Genomic DNA, 18,294 nt, shown 5'->3' with positions numbered 1-18,294 from the left:
AGAAAAAAATTTAATATTGTGATTATTATTACAATTTAAAATAATGTTTTTAAATTTATTATACTTTAAATTATCATTTATTTCTGTGATGCAAAGCTGAAATTTTAATATCATTATCAAATTAACCCATACAAATCAAAATAGAAAGAATATCCCATTATCAAAGTTGGAAAACGTTCTGCTGCTTAATATTTTTTTCAGAACATGTGATACTTTTTTAGGATACTTTGATGAATAAAAAGTAAAAAAAAATAAATAAAACAAAAAATAAGAAGAAGCTATGTTTTTAAAAATATAAATATTTTGGAATAACAATATACACTACTGGTCAGTAATTTGGGGTCAGTAATTTTTTTTTTTCTTTTTTTTAATAAAATCAATACTTTTATTCAGCAAGGATGTTAAATTGATAAAAAGTGATAGTAAAGAAAATATATTATTAGAATATATATTATTAGTTTTTTTTTTTATCATTTTGAATAAATGCAGTTCTTTTTAAACTTTTATTCATCAAATATATTAGACAGCAGAACTGTTTCCAACACTCATAATAAATCAGAATATTAGAATGATTTCTAAATGATCATGTGATAGACTGGATGTTACATGTGACACTGAAGGCTGGAGTAATGATGCTGAAAATTCAGCTTTGCATCACAGGAATGAATTATTTTTTTTCAAAGTATATTCAAATAGAAAACCATTATTTTAAGCTGTAATAAATTTTCACAATATTACTGTTTTTTCTGTATTTTTGATCAAATAAATGCAGGCTTGATGAGCAGAAGAAACTTCTTTCAAAAACATTAAAAATAGTAATGTTTCCAAACTTTTGGTCTGTACTGTATATATAAAACATTAACAATATATATATATATATTATATATATATTATAGATACACCACACACACACACACACACACACACACACACTACTGTGCAAAAGTCTAAGGGACTTAGACATTTCCAAATATTCATTTTACCATTAATTTCTTTTTAATCTAGTGAGATTTTTGAATTTACAAGCAGTCTGACAACAGCCGGTGCTCCACATGGAGATCTGATCTCACCATCATCGAATCTGTCTGTGATTACATGAAGAAACAGATGAAAGACTAACTAAATCCAGAAGAACTGTGCTCGTATCTCCAAGACGCCTGAAGAAACATTCCTGCAAAGCTACCTGAAAAACAATGTGCAAGTGTACCTGGACAAAAGCTGTTTTAAATGTAAAGGTTGGTCACGCCAAATATTGATTTGATTTAGTTAATAGAAGTTAACTGATAAATAAAATCCATTTATGACTATTTTTGAAAGCATCCTTACTTTACAGCATATACACAAGTGCCTAAAACTTATCACAGTACTGTAGCTTTGGAGGAAGGTTTCTTAAAATGTCTAGAAGACGTTGCCACAGTTCTTCTGGATTTAGTCTGTCTCAGTTTCATCTGTTTCTTCATGTAATCACAAACAGATTCGATGACGGTGAGATCAGATCTCCATGTGGAGCATTGGTTGTTGTCAGACTGTTTGTGCATTCGAAAATCTCACTTATTAAAATTACTGGCAAAATGAATGTTTGGAAATGTAAACTGATATTTTCTACTGACACACTACAGCAAAAGATAGAAATAACTGACTTAAAACCCCTTTTTTGGGGTGAAAATACTAATGTGCCTAAGACTTTTGCACAGTACTGTATATATATTCTTTCTCTTTGGTTTTTATATAAATACGTTACGTTTAATGGCAAGTTTAAAACAAGGTAGATGAATAGTCAGAGTTCATTACCTAAAATAAGTAGATCAGATTATGTTAAATTAACTACAGTTTTCATCATGTAATGGACTACAATTAAAACCCCAATCAAACCCCAATCACAGCTAAAGCATATGGCAGACGCTTTTATCCAAAGCAATTTACAGTGCATTCAGGCTAACATTTTTTCACCTAACGTGTTCTCTGGGAATCGAACCCACAGCCTTTTGTGCTGCTAACGCAATGCTCTACCACTGAGCCACAGGAACACTAAAGCAGCTACTTAAGGTATTCAGGGTTACTGGAAAATCACAGCTGGAACCGAAATTTGTCTGCAGGGCAGTAGATCTCCAGAAGTAGGATTGGAGATCCCTTGTTTAAATGATACACATAATGTTTATTTGCTCATTGTACAAAAATAAATAAATAAATAAATAAAATAAATAAATAAATAAATAAATAAATAAATAAATAAATAAAGTTAAATTACTTTCGTAAAATAAGTTTTTTTTTTCTGTATTCTACTGTAACATTATTAAACGAAGCCCTTAAAATAACCTATAAGCTTTATTGTAGTCCCTAAAGCAGCAGCATCCACCAATCAGTTTATGGAACACAAAGAAAACAAAGAGAATGAAACTAAATAGAACTCCACATTAAAGTGAAGAGAAAGTGAAAGTCAGGGCTCTGGAGCCTGATGTTGCAGCTGTAAACATCCTCTGCAGCTTCTGTCTTGATTCATGTGAAGGTAAGAGTCACTTTTGAACTTACTGATTCACAGCCATGAAGTTCTTGTCAGATGTCTACTTATAAAAATGTATTTATTTATTTTTGGAAAGAGATTAGTATTCTTTTTTTTTTTAAATAAATAAAATAATAATAATTAAATATATTTAAACACATTTACAAGGGAATATATAAAAGGCACTTTTAGAGTTATGAAAACATACAGACATGGTCCTCTTGACCGTGTTTAGTCGGTGCATATCATTTTTTTAACTCAGGAAGCATAAATAATTGATCAGATATGAATTACAGCTCTGTCTGATGTGATGCCATGATTAATTTACTCCTGTTCAGCAATTCCTGATCTTGGAATTGTCTTTGTTCTCAAGATTCATGAAAATGTCTTCTCAGTAATAGCTCTGTGTTACTAAACCTGACATGAATTGTTTTGCTTGTGTTGGTTACCTGGTAACCCTGATCTTGCATCATGTTTGTTACTTGGAAACACTCTGGTCTGAATTATTATTGCACATGGATCTGCACAGTTTAGAAAACATTTTTCACTGGCATTGTACAGCAGTGTATCAATGTGTATGTGAAAAATAAAGCAATGAAGTTTAGTATAATCTAAGATCACACATATATTCATCATCATTTAAATATTTCCGTGATAAAAATAAATAAATAAAATAAGAGCAACGGGTAAAGACATGTGAAACAGCACATTTTTCTTTTTCTTCTTTTTTTAATTTTCTCCTAAAATTGAACTAAAATATGAATCATTTGCAAATTAATTTGACAAATGTTATATGTATTGTTACATACTATTTCTATTGCAGACAGTAGCATCAATAGACGAGGGTAATGGGAGGTAAGTTAAACAATACTTTGAGAATCAATACTAGAGTTTTGCTAGAGTGCTTGAGGAAACCATTCACATTGTCGCTGAATAATTGATGATGTAGCAATAGAAATTCAAATGTAATGCATGCATTAAAAACATAAAGATTTGCATTATATGACCTAATAACAAACATCTTCTTCAAATAGCCAGTGTGTCTTCACCTGACAGAAAGATCGTACTTCTTGGGAAAACCGGAGATGGAAAAAGCAGCGCTGGAAACACAATCCTTAGAAAAGACATTTTCACCCCTGATGCTTCACCGAATTCAGTAACAGTTAGATCTGTAAGAGGAGAGAGGAAGGTTTATGGACAGAAGATCACAGTCACTGACACTCCTGGACTCTTTGACACAGATCGTGATGATGAGGCCATCAAATCTGAAATCATTAGATCCATTATTAATTGTGCTGCAGGCGTTGATGCCTATAGAAATCCCTGAACTAGTTTTATGGATATTCACTGAGCAGTTTCAAAGAGAGTTATTTTAAATAAACCACTGAGACCTGTGTTGTTGATAAATGTAGCTGTTGATTAATAAAGTCTATTGAATAAAATGTTGTCAATTGCGTTCAACTGATTACTCTTATGCGTGCTGGTACACTGTAAAATGTCATTCCGTGGCTTTGTAGATTTAATTGAATTTAATATATAAACTTTATTTAACAAAATTAATTTCTAGATTCTAGAATTTCTAGACAAAAAACACTGAACATGAATTATGAATGTCATGACACTGTTCTTCCTTAAATCTTGACTAATGAAATTATAGAGAGCAACAATTCATTTTTAAAAACTGATTTATGCACAAGCAGAAGAGAAGTATAGAAATAAAGCTGTTGTTTTATAAAATAAATAGGAGTTATAGTAAGTTTCTTTGTTTCTGACTGTGGTAAAGATCATGTGGAAGAGGTGTGTTTTCAGTCATGTTTTGAAAACTCTGATGATCTCAGAAGATTAGGTGGAGGTTGACAACTCCCTCCACCACGGCGCCAGTTGCTTTCAGGATTTACAACTTTCAAGACTGTGATTACAGGTTGTGTTTACATTGATGTGTTTACATTACATTTGTTACATTGACACTTGAAGAATGATTCTTAAAGTTTCTTACCAGGCTTACTTAAGAGCAAAACTGCAAACTTATAATGATTTAAAAAACAAACAAACATTTAATTCATGCTTATAACCTTGTCATATATACATATACACGAAAATCTATACATCTAGTGTGTCAATCTGTGTAGTATATACATGCAGATGCTATATATAGTGTGACACGTGTCCCGAGCACTCAGAGTGGACTGGTTTGGATTTCTTTGTTGTGATTTTTTTCCCCTCACGGTCTTTGCCTCACACGCCTTCTCTGGTTCCCCAGGTGGCGCTCCTCCCCCAACGATGGAAGAGCTGCTAAAACATCTCACCGAGGTGAGCATCCGCCAGCAGCAGATTATGGAGCACATGGCCTCTCGGCAGGGGGAAATTGAGTGAGAGTTGGCCGCGCTGCGCCTAGCCACAGCCCCGCGAACTCCGCTACCTGACCCCCGTGTCCAAGCAACCCAGCTGCTGCCCAGGATGACTGGCCATGACGATGTAATGATGTACCTCCAGATGTTCGAGACCGTAGCTGTGAGGGAAACGTGGCCCAAGGAAGATTGGGCACGCATCATTGCACCCTTGCTCACGGGAGAGGCTCAGCGTGCCTACTTTGCGCTTCCCCCAGAGCTAAACACCTCCTACGAGGACCTACGAAAGGAGATCCTGGGACGAATGGGGTTGTCGCCGATCAGCGCGGCCCAGTGTGTTCAACGAGTGGACCTTCGACCCGCGGCAGCCAGCCCGGGCCCAAGCCGCTAGCCTCTCCTGTCTGGCTCAACACTGGTTGCTGGCCGGGGGTCTCACCGCACACCAGATAGCGGAGCGCGTTGTGGTCAACCACCTCCTACGTGCCCTTCCCCGCCCACTACGGCAGGCCAACGTAGACGAGCTGGTCGAGGCCATCGAGCTGGCGGAGGCCACCCAACACCGGGAGATAGGGGAGAGAGCGCCGCCGTTTCCCCGAAGGGTGGTCCAGGAGCGGCGCACGCCGGAGGGCACCCAGCGTCCCAGCGTCCGGTAGGCATGCCGGCGGTTCCCGGCCCACAGGATGAGCCCATGCCCACGGAAGCACCCCGCTCCCCAGGACGACCTTGGCTGGCGGGCTGCGTCGTGCACACGGAGCACGCACCACGGGCGGACGTGAGGATAAACGGATGGCCATACCTCGCCCTTCTGGACTCCGGCAGCATAGTCAGCCTAGTCAGGACCTCCATATTACCTCCGCGGGCTGACACCAAGAACCAGCTCCCCATAACTTGTGTGCACGGCAACACCAGGGAAGTGCCTGCGCGGCGAGTCACCATCACGGCGTCGGTAGGCGCCTGGCCGATTGACGTGGGGCTGGTCCGTGACCTCCCCGTACTGGTGCTCCTGGGAAGGGACTGGCCAGGGTTCGACCGCCTACTTGCCGCCGCCACCCAGCCCGCCAGCCCGGCCGGGAACTGCCCGTCCAGGAAGCCCCGCAGGAAGGCCCCGCGACGTCCCGTGCTGCTCGCCTCCGACAGTCCCAGGGGTGGTGAGTCACCCCGCCCTCATCTAAACCTCTACTATGATTTGTTCCAGCAGGTGACCGGAGCCGGGGGATTCTCTAGGGAGCAGCACGAGGACGACCGCCTTAAACACTGCTGGGCCCAGGTGAGGGTTGCCGAGGGGAAGGAGCTTGAGCCGGCACCCCACCCAACACCACATTTCATTGTGGAAAATGGCCTGCTCTACTGTGTCTCCCAGCGGCGGGGGAGGAGAAGACCCTGCTGGTGGTCCCGCACACCAAGACGGAGGCGGTGATCGAGATCGCCCATGCCCATCCAATGGCAGGCCACCTAGGAGCCCAAAACACGATACAGCGCCTCCGTGACCGTTTCCACTGGCCGGGCCTCGGGGCTGAGGTCCGCCGGTTTTGCCAAGCCTGTCCAACGTGCCAGCGGACGTCGCCTCGGACCCCTCCCCCCAGCCCGCTGATACCGCTACCCATTATAGAGGTGCCCTTCGAGCAGATTGGGATGGATCTGGTGGGGCCGCTGCCAAAGTCCGCCCGGGGGCACGAACACATCCTGGTCATCGTGGACTATGCCACCCGGTACCCTGAGGCTATCCCCCTTAGGAAGGCAACCACTAAGGCCATTGCCCAGGAGCTCTTCCTCCTCTTCAGCCGGGTCGGCATCCCGTCACAGATACTGACCAGGGTACCCCCTTCATCTCCCGGATGATGGCGGAAGTATGCAGGCTTTTGAAGGTACAACAGCTCCGCACCACGGTGTACCACCCCCAGACCGACGGGCTTGTTGAGCGCTTCAACCAAACCCTGAAGCAGATGCTGCGCCGGGTGGCAGCCGAAGACAGACGGGACTGGGACCAAATGCTCCCCTACGTGCTCTTTGGCATCCGGGAAATTCCCCAAGCCTCCACTGGCTTCACCCCCGTCGAGCTGCTCTTCGGACGACAGCCCCGCGGACTGCTCGACGTGGCTCGAGAGGCCTGGAAACAACAGCCGGCGGTACACCGAACCACCATCGAGCATGTGCGTGAAATGAGGGAACGGATTGAGAGAGTGATGCCCATCGTCCGGGAACATCTGGTAAAAGCCCAACAAGCGCAGCAACGACATTACAACCGGGCGGCCCAACCACGGGAGTTCCAGCGGGGAGACCACGTCCTGGTCCTTGTGCCCACGGCTGCCTGCAAGTTCCTGGCTACCTGGCAAGGCCCGTATACAGTCACGGAAAAGGTTGGACCGGTTACATACTCGACCTCACCAAGGGCTACTGGCAAGTCCCCCTGACGGAGCAGGCGAAACCGAAGACGGCCTTCTCCACCCCAAGCGGCCACTGGCAATACCGGGTCCTTCCCTTTGGCCTGCACGGGGCCCCAGCCACCTTCCAGCGGCTCATGGATGTCCTCCTCCGGCCGCACCAGGCCTATGCGGCTGCCTACCTCGACGACGTCGTGATCCACTCGGAGACCTGACAGGACCATCTGGAGCGGCTGCGGAGGGTGCTCATGGAGCTGCGCCGGGCTGGCCTGACCGCCAACCCCCGGAAGTGTCATCTGGCCCTCGCCGAAGCCAAGTATTTGGGGTATCAGGTGGGTCGCGGCCTGATCCGACCCCAAGAGGAGAAGGTGGCAGCTATCCTCTCTGCGCCGCGACCCACCTCTAAAACTCAGGTACGGGCCTTTTTGGGGTTGGCGGGATATTATCGCTAATTTATCCCTAACTTCTCCTCCTTAGCTTCTCCCCTGACAGACCTGACCAGGAAGGGGCAGCCGGAGAAAGTCGGGTGGAACTCCGAGACAGAAGCAGCGTTCCTCAAAATCAAGGATGCCCTGACGACGGAACCGGTCCTCCGTGCCCCCGACTTCAACCGCCCCTTCCTGCTGCAAACAGACGCATCCGACACCGGGTTGGGAGCCGTCTTGTCATAGGGCCACGACGGTGAGGAACACCCGGTGATGTACATCAGCCGAAAGCTGACCCCCGCAGAACAGCGGTATGCCACCGTAGAGAAGGAAGCGTTGGCCGTCAAGTGGGCAGTCCTGGATCTCCGCTATTACCTCCTCGGCCGCCACTTCACCCCTCCTCACGGACCACGCTCCCCTGCAGTGGATGGCCTGGGCAAAGGAGACCAACGCCAGGGTGACGCGGTGGTTCCTGGCGCTCCAGGACTTTCACTTCACCCTACGACATCGGGCGGGGACGGCCAACGCCAACGCCGACGGACTCTCCCGCCTGTGGTCAGCTTTCGCAGGTCTGTCAGGCTCCACTCCCCGCCCTCCCCCGATCTCCCCACTGCTCCAGAGGAATAGGACGATGCTTAGGTGGGGGGAGTGTGACACGTGTCCCGAGCACTCATCAGCGTCGCCCTGGCAACGGCCAGAGGTGGAAAGAGTACAAAAATATTCTACTCAAGTAAAAGTACCATTACATTAATGAAATTTTACTTAAGTACAAGTAAAATTACCAATCTAAAAATCTACTCAAATAAAAGTAAAAAGTAGCTCATTTAAAATGTACTCAGAGTAAAAATTACTTAGTTACATTTTAACAGTGGGAGGGAGGCAAAAATGGGACAGGCCAAGGGTGTCAAACTCAGTTCCTGGAGGGCCACAGTCCTGCACAGTTTAGATATAAGCCTAATTAAACTCACCTGATCCAGCTAATCTAATCATTTAGGCTTATTTAAAAACTACATGATATGTGTACTGGAGCAGGGTTAGAACTAAACTCTGCAGGGCTATGGCCCTCCAGTAACTGAGTTTGACACCCCTGGGATAGGCCTATTAATCTCAAACTAGTTGTTTTTAATTAAATGAATAAGTTATTTAGAATAATAAGACATTTGGGCTGTTACCAGGCAAATCAGTATCAACAAACTCATCTTTTCAATGCAGACGAAATGCAGAAGCTTCATCGGAAGTGGCATTTAGATGTATTTACACACTGTTTAGTGCAGGACAAGAATGCATTTAACCTGCAGTTACAAATGCATGAATAATGTTTTGATATACAAGACATAAAATGTTGAATACTCATTTGAAATGATAAGAAATTAATTATTAAAAAAAATAAATAATCAAAAGATACTTTAAATGTGAAATTAAAATGGGCAGTATGTGGCAGCAAGTCACTGTTAATAAGCGAGTCATTGCGATTGAACCGAATCATTTAAACGGTTGATTCATTCAGGAAAGAAAAACTGTCATGTTGCTCAGAGACGCAAAACTGTGCTTTGGTGGCTGTGGTTGGAATTATTTTTTTTTTGTAGAAATAGAGCAAAAACAGGCAAAATGGTCTCTAAAACGCAAGTCTCTTAATTAACTTGTTTACTGACCTGTTGTAAAATATATATATATATATATATATATATATATGTAAATATATATATATATATATATATATGTGTGTGTGTGTATGTGTGTGTGTGTGTAATCACGATGATTTTTGGAGGAAAAGACGGCATTCTTTGTGTAATTTTGATTTACTATATGAAATGATATAAATATGTAAATTTTATGCCCCTATATCTTCAATTTTGTGATCATTCTAAATGCATTTTGACTGAATCACACAGTGAAAGAACGCACTATAAATGCGCGCGCACATAGGTAATTAAAATAACAATTATGATATTATCGCAGACGATATATATCGCACACTCCGCACCACTGCCTTTTTGGCTAATTTGTGCAAAACCTCTTGCTAAAATGTCAAAGCTTCATTTTAACCACCAATGCAACGATGCAATTATTTATCTTACCTCTACATGCTTGCGAGGGCTTGATGTCTTGTCGGATTTTATAAGCTGCTAGTTTGGTCTCCCTATAGGTAAGCACAGTTTACACTGCATAATAAAGCATAAATATGGCCAGGGGTTCACTTCATTTCCTTCAGTTCAACTTCAGAATATGACGGGTTTCGTTTTCAGCGGTGTCTGCACCACTAACGCCTGTTTTGTCCGTCTGCATCTTTCTTGTGATTTTAGCGCCAGTTTGCCCTCCTGCCCATTTACTGACTAGTTTCCAGGAAGCGATTTATTTATTTATTTATTTTTTACTCAGTAATTAATGTGTTTTAGAATGTAGCGGAGTACAATACTTTAAACACAATATACTTAAGTAAAAGTAAAATTACAGATTTTAAAAATTACTTTAAAAAGTAGAAGTACACAAAAAAGCTACTCAATTACAGTAACGCGAGTAAATGTAATTCGTTACTTTCCACCTCTGGCAACGGCGCAGGCACACCTGCGCCTACTCATCACGGGCTGAGCAGCCACAACCTGCGTCCCATCAGCCGCTGCTTAATTAAACCCCGCAAGCGGGCACAGAGGTGAAAGATGTCTCCACAAGAGCCGGCTAACTTTGTCTTTTCCTCTGCCTCTAGACAGCAGCGTGTGACCGCCTGCCCCACCGCTACGGGAGAGCACGGACCCACACTGCACTAGCAGCACCTCACAGACAAGACGCCGAACACCGAACACCCAAACCACCTCACCGCACCAACGGTTCTTTTAATAAAACCCCACCCTTCGGGGAACTTACCCTCATCCTCGTGTCGTGTCCTACTTCCCCCCGCCACAATATATATATATATATATTTATATATATATATATATATATATATATATATATATATAGAGAGAGAGAGAGAGAGAGATTCTAATTAAATTCATATCATTAAAACAATTAAATTTGTGTTCAGTTAGAACGTGTATTATTAAACTTAAATAAAGTAGAGTTGTGACAGCTATAAGTTCAATAAAATTGATATATTCATGCTATAATAAAAGCAAAATAAAATTACTTTAATGAATATATAACGTATGCAGAGGAGCTTTGAAATAATACTTTGAATAGATGCAAAGATCAGACAATCAGGACTAGTCGCAATACATCTTTAGAAAGGATGAAAAAAAGCAAATGAAACTGAAGATATTTGTAAATATAAATGAATAACCATATGCGCATGTATACGCACATACATACACACACACACCTGCTACTGCTGAACTTTCAGGTTCAGCTGCTGAGATGTACAATTATGTGGTAACTATTGTGTTTAGTTTTACTTTCACTGTGTCACATGTTTTACAGTAATCAGATTGTCAGTGCATTTAAATTAAAAAGAGTGAGAGTACAACATTGACTGTTTAGCTTTAATATTTACAAACAATACAAATGTTATGGTAGCTTATAAACACTGATGTTCCTTGGATCAAGTGCTGTCAGAACTAAAAATATAAATTAAGATACCCCCCTCCCTCCCCCCCCAAAAAAAAGTTTCAGATTGAAGGACCATAAAGTTACTCAGTGTACCTTCAATGTGATTGTACTGTACATTCAAGCAGTTAATGGAGTTCTCTGAGAAGGATGTGAAAAAAAAAAAAAAAAGCTATTTAAACAGTATACTGTACAAATCACTGCTGTTGCACAAGTTAAAGTGAACAAGTTAACAAATTTAGATGAGATAAACTCATGACATAAAGCTAATGAGATGAACCCATTTCTCACACATTTTCCCTCAGTTTTGTTTCAGATCAGCCATCAGTGGTTATGGAGGCCAGCAAAGACCAACTGGGATGCATTTTGTTGCCATGTTGTCATGATCTCAACTTTGATTTATTTATTTATTTATTTTTTTTGCTTTGAATTCAGTCCTCTCTTTTATTTACTGTAAAATTAAATTGTGGTAAGCCAGGGTCAGTTACAGTAACTTACTCTCAACAGTGCTGCCAGTAAGTTACCGCAAAAATACAATGAAACGTCACAGTGTGCAGTCGTAGGAGCTGTTGAAGGAGGAATCACTGGATGGAAAGAGGCAGAAGACGCTGATTCAGTGTGTGACACCATGAACAAGGCAGCAACAGCTACAGCTGAGAAAATACAATAACTTATTTTGAATTAAAAATAAATAAATAAATACATTTTGAAAATAGACTGCCACTAACATTTCAGAATTACAGAATTAATTGTCTTTCCAATATTTTCAAATACTACTACTGCTACTACAATAAATAAATACATGAAAAAATTATATATAAGGATAGTATATAATTTCTTATATTTATATTATTTGCTGAATTGTGCTTCACTTTTTTTTCTGCACTCATACTCATTTCTAAATATCCATAAACTGAGTACTGATTTAGTTACTAAGCATGCACATCACTGGCAAAATGCTCAAGTTGGGTGCTCAACATCGGAAATAATAAGAAAACAGAACAAATGTTGGCACACCAAAGTTTTTATTTATTTATCTTTAATTAATATATGTATATATGTGATTAATCACCTGGTAGTATAAAGGCTTGTTGATTAAAAGCTTTTACTGTCTGATGAAGAGGCTACATGCTCGATACTGCATGTGTCTTGAGCGTTGGTGTGCCGATTTTTATTCCATTTTTTTTTTCTATGCATTTAATATTACTGTTTAATATTGTGTTCCGTGCTGCATTGTAAGTGTAAGGAAATGTCTCATTTCAAGGTCTTCAGTGTCACAGAATTATGTTATGAACCAGGGATTTTTAATTATCTTTACTTTGGTAGCTCTTCTTGAATTAAATCTAATCAAACAAATTATTTCTATAATAAAAATATAAAAAAAGTCATAAACACACTGGTTTGTAGTGCATCATAAACACACTGGTTTGTAGTGCATATATATATATATATATATATATATATATATATATATATATATATATATATATATATTTCTTCTTCTTCATTTTGTCTTCTGCTTCCTGATCTTGCCCTGACAATGTTTTGGCTCTGAACTTTACCTGTTATTTGGACTTTGCCTGTTTGCTGGCTGCCCTAATCATTGCTCATTCCTGTTTATGGTCTTGTCTCACCCATACAGCTGCTTGATACTGTGTTACATTAATCTGTTGTTAATAACGCTGCAGATAGATCCACACTCCGCTGACTCATCATTACACTTTCAAGGTTTTATAACTTTCAGAGTCACCATTTGCAGATACCAGAAACTGAGTAGTGTCAGAATAGCAGACAAAATGAATATTTAATGGAAAACAAAATGCAAATTAAAAAACAAAAATTAAAAATATAATAAACAGCCATTTCCACACAAAATCAGTGGACTGACACATCTTCTCCATTGTCTTTATTTAATCACTTAAACAGTTTTTAGTTCAATGTTGGTGACTGTGTTAGTTAGATGTGTGCACTGTTTAGAAAATTATTAACTTAAAGTTCCTGCCCAATAGGCTCATATAAGAAGAAAACGAAAGCTACTGTAGATCTTGGTTTGACCATCCATCAACATCCCAACTTTCTTTCTTTTTTTAATTCCTTTGGTGGAATAAAGAAACAGAGGTAATGTAAGTACTTTACATTTTACATATTTACAAATTTGCATGTGAAGTTTTATCAGGATAGATTATATATATTATATATATGTCGAGACATTATATATATATATATATATATATATATATATAGAGAGAGAGAGAGAGAGAGAGAGAGAGAGAGAGAAAGAAAGAGCTACTTATTCAGTAAGCCATTATAAAATATAAATTAATACAAATAAAAAAAGTTTAGTTTCCCCCTGCTTTACCGAAATCATACCGAACCGTGACGTTAAAACCGAGGTACGTACCGAACCATCATTTTATTTATTTATTTGTTGTTTATTTGAATAGGGACAGATACAAAATTAAACATAGATTATTACATAAAGAACAATCCTGATGCATGTATCACAGTGTTTATAGCCATGGCTAATTCTCAACACCTGTCCCTAGAAGAGCTTTTAACAGTCAAGATAATGAGAAAAGAAAAATTAAAGAAAAAAAAATATAAAAAAAAAAATATATATATATATATATATATATATATATATATATATATATATATATATATAAAACAAATATTACAGCAAATACAATGAAATGTCCAAAAACCAGTTAGCCCCAATAAAGATTAGTATTATAAATAAATACATTTACTCGAACTCACACAGATGCACACCTCACATACACCCAGTTACACATCTCATATGGCATGATCACACTGCTGCTGCTCTATGAGCCAGTCTTTTGTTAGTTTTTTAAAGGTGGACAGTTTAGTTAAAGTCTTTATATTTGTAGTAAGGCAGTTCCACAAATTGGCTCCTTTCACAGAAACAACATTTTGGGCAAAAGATGTTTTACAAAACGGGACTTTACAGTCTCCACCTGTAGCTGCTCTTGTTGATCTGGAAGTATCCAGTGTTCACAAATTTACAAAGTGGCTCAGGTGCAAGTCCAGTCAAACATTTAAAAAACAACTTTTTGTGTCTAAAATTAACATATTTGTGTACCATTACCCCTAATATATATATATATATTTATGTATATATTTGATTTAGAAAATCCCACTCATGCCACTGCAAAGAGCAAAGTTGATCTGTAAAAAGATTCATGGCGCTCTGTTTTATTTTGTGTGCTGTATGTGTGCGTTTTGCAGTGAATACAGTTAAGTTTCACAGATTTAATTGGTAATAAGCATACATTTGAGAAAACTATCATTTGAATGTACGTTATAACATACTGGTGTTTGGTAAAATGTCATAATGTTTATATAAATGAAGAAGGGTCCAAAAGTGAAGAATAACCTTTATATTTACCTTACAGACACTGACGTCATCAACAGACAAGGATAATGGGATGTAAGCCATATCACTGCCATAATGTCACACTGACAACATATTCTATTTTTCTTTCAATAACCATTTGAAAAGACTCATATTATGGGAAGTCGTGGCCTAATGGTTAGAGAGTCGGACTCCCAATCGAAGGGTTGTGAGTTTGAGTCTCGGGCCGGCAGGTATTGTGGGTGGGGGGAGTGCATGTACAGTTCTCTCTCCACCTTCAATACCATGACTTAGGTGCCCTTGAGCAAGGCATCGAACCCCCAACTGCTGTGTGTGTGTGTTCACTTTGGATGGGTTAAATGCAGAGCACGAATTCTGAGTATGGGTCACCATACCTGGCTGTATGTCATGTCACTTCACTTATTTATATATATATATATACATATATAATTTTTTTCTTTTTTTTTTTATGGTTTTCCGTAGCCTGTGTGTCTGTGCCAGAGAGAAGAATTGTGATTTTAGGAAGGAAAGGTGATGGAAAAAGCAGCGCCGGGAACACAATCCTTGGAGAAAAAGTATTCACCCCTAAAGCTTCGGGCGATTCAGTAAAAGCTATATGTGAAATAAGAAAGAAGAGGCGATACGGAAGCAAGATCACAGTTATCGAATCACCAGGATTCTTTGACACAGATCGTGATGATAAGGAGATGAAATCTGAGATCATCAAAGCTCTGGTTGAATGTGCTCAAGGTGTTGATGCCTTTGTGATTGTTCTAAAGGTCGGAGAGTACACAAGCCAAGAAATAGAGGTGCTACAGCGATGTCTGAAAACACTGAAAGAGGATGTGTTTGACCACACAGTGATCTTATTCACTTTTGGCAAGCAACTAAAAGACCAGACCATTGAAGAATTTCTGAAGGCCAATTCACAGCTTCAGGAGCTGGTTGATAAATGTGGAGGTCGCTGTCACGTCATCGACAACAAATACTGGAAAAAACGTAAACGGGGGAACAAGAGCAACAAGGTACAGGTGAAAAATCTGCTGGAGACTATTGCCAAGATGAGACATAAGAATGGCTGCTTCACCAATGAGCTTTTTCAAAAGATAGAAATACAAATTCAAGAGGAGATTGGAAAAATGGGTGGGGAAAATTTGCCTCCAGAAGAGAAACGAGAAAACGCAAAGAAAAATGTTAAGGAAAAAATATTGGTGCAGGCTGCAGGAGCGACAACAGGAGTACTGATTGGTGCTCTTCTGGGCGCATGTGGTGCAGTGACTATCATTCTGGCTTTCTTACAAATGACCTTCCCTATAAGAGCATTACTTAATGTAGCAGCAGCTGTTGTAGGAGTTGGAGGAGCAAGAGAAGCAGAGACAGGAGTAACAGATCCTGAAGAAGCAGAAGTGAAAACAGGAGAAAAAGCAGGAGGAACATCAACAGAAACGGGAGAAAAAGCAGGAGAGGCAGTAGCTGAAGCAGTAAGAGCAGCAGCAGCGGCAGGAGGAGCAGGTATAGCGATTCAATCAGACGATTAAGGCACCACAGCTTAACTACGAGAAATCAGAGGAGGAGTCATTGGATGGAAAGCAGCAGAAGAAGCTGATTCAGTGTATGATGCGATGATGAAGGCAGCACAGCTTAACTACGAGAAAGCAACAGCTGCGGCTGAGAACATACAACAATTTGTTGCAAATGTTTTTAGTAATAAAGCACAATCAGAAGAAAAAAAATAATTGTAACTATATTCAGTGTCCGATATAGAACAATCAGCTATATTAATGATTGGGCACATTAATACTTGGGAAAAAAGTACTATTCTGAAAAATTTAACCTCATAATAAAAAAAATTAAATGTTTCAATTATCTTATCTGTCTAAAGAAATTCTAAAATTGCATACTTTAATATGTGAACACCATTGAATAGTTGTACATTTAGCATGTAGATATGGGCCTAAAGAAATTCTAAATACCTTTTGTAATGCATACTTTAATATGTGAACACCATTGAATATATTTAGGTGTACATTTAGCATGTAGATATGGGCTAAATCAAAGCATTTCACATCTTAAACAATGACACCTATAAAACAGAATAAAATTCCATTAAATTGGCCACATATACACCACAAAGATCTATAGTTTAAGTTTGATTAGATTTGATTTATTTTATTTTCACTACCAAAGCATAAATCACAATATTATACCTTTCACAAAAAAAAAATGTGATGGAGAATTGCCGAAAAAGCCTCAAGGGGCTTAATTGGTGGCAATATCCTTAGAAAATTCTATTTAATAAATTAAAAACATATTCTAAAACATTTTATCAAACAGTGTAAAACTGGGATTAAAATACAAACCCATAAGGAAAATTCAAACAACTTAATAACAACAGTTATTAAGTTAAAAGTTAAAGCATAGCTTGTTGCAGTTGAAGGATTCACAGCTTTTTAACGTCCAGGGGATGTCCTCTGTTTGCTGAGACTCAACAAAGAGACATGAGAGATACATCTATAGAAAGCTTGACATGTCTACAGTACTTTTAAACTAAGCAAGTCTTATCGAAAACAAATATTGTGTAAGGGGGTTTTGGGGGCCTTGAGAAGCTTTGATATGCCTTGACTTTTGTGCTTTTTTCAGTTGCTTATAAACATATACATGGCTAAAGTCTGAAAACACTGTATTCAGTACAAACTGGGCTACAATAATATGTAAATAGCATGCATGTACATGATTGTGGTTTTGGAGGAAAACAACGTTTATGCGTGGTTAGTGAAAAACTACAATTTAGAAGTCACTGAAATAAGGTCATAAAACACATACAGAACATTTGTTCACAAGACTGTCAAACCTGGAGCTTGTAGCCTAATATTTTTGCTTCAAAATGATGTGAAAATCATCTTGTTTGCTCGCTCTCACTCTAATTTTCTAAGACACTTTTTGTTTCGAAAGGGCATATGCGAGATATTCATTGACCATGAATATTAGTATGATTTACACCTGCACTGAAAAAAAGGGAATTCCCAGTAAATTTCCAGTAAACTTGATTGACTCTTTGTTTGTAAATTTTACATTAAGTAATGCTTATCACTCTAAAAAAGTGTGCTGTTAAATATCAAAAATTTAAAAAACAATGTGTAAGATTTACTCAATTTTTCTTTCTTTTGCACACATATATAAGTGAAACTTAAGCATTGAATTAAATAAAATCTGTAAGTACACAAGTAGACAGACTGTTATACTTTTAAGATAATATGCCCACTCAATAAAAATATTAACCAAATTAACACAGAGACCTCAATTCTTGGTACACCATGCACAATGAAGGTAACAATCAGTGAATAGTGTTTGAGTATAAATGGGTCATTTGGAGTAGAAAATGAACTTCAGATGTCACTAAACAGTAATTTACTAAACCTAACATCAAAAACAACCATAAAACAGTGTAAATACAACTCAAAACAGTGAAAAAAATAATGTTTCTAATTATTCATTCCCCAGTGCACGATGGGAAATACAGGATCATAACTTTGATATTTAATTCAGTTCAATTCAATTCAAGTATATTTGTATAGCGCTTTTTACGATACAAATCATTGCATAGCAACTTTACAGAAAATTAAGTTTCTACAATATTTAGTAGTAGCTTATCAGTGGTGACTCAGTTTATGTGCATACGGCAGAAATGTTCAGAAAAATCAATAAAAGACGTAAACAAACAGAC

At 39.2% G+C, this 18,294-nt stretch overlaps 1 protein-coding gene across 1 annotated transcript; it reads left to right on the top strand.

Annotated features, from left to right (window-relative positions):
- The first annotated feature begins 13,266 nt into the window (after window positions 1-13,266).
- Window positions 13,267-16,108, top strand: LOC122145498 (GTPase IMAP family member 7-like). The gene is made up of 3 exons (XM_042759252.1): window positions 13,267-13,317; window positions 14,611-14,645; window positions 15,054-16,108. The coding sequence occupies exons 2-3, from the start codon at window positions 14,639-14,641 to the stop codon at window positions 16,106-16,108; spliced, it is 1,062 nt and encodes a 353-aa protein (XP_042615186.1). The 5' UTR covers window positions 13,267-13,317; window positions 14,611-14,638.
- Window positions 16,109-18,294: the final 2,186 nt, after the last annotated feature.

Source organism: Cyprinus carpio, chromosome A7 (genome assembly GCF_018340385.1).
Source record: "Cyprinus carpio isolate SPL01 chromosome A7, ASM1834038v1, whole genome shotgun sequence".
Classification (NCBI taxonomy): domain Eukaryota; kingdom Metazoa; phylum Chordata; class Actinopteri; order Cypriniformes; family Cyprinidae; genus Cyprinus; species Cyprinus carpio.
The sequence above is the reverse complement of the archived record's forward strand: the minus strand, read 5'-3'. Positions and strand labels throughout refer to the sequence as shown.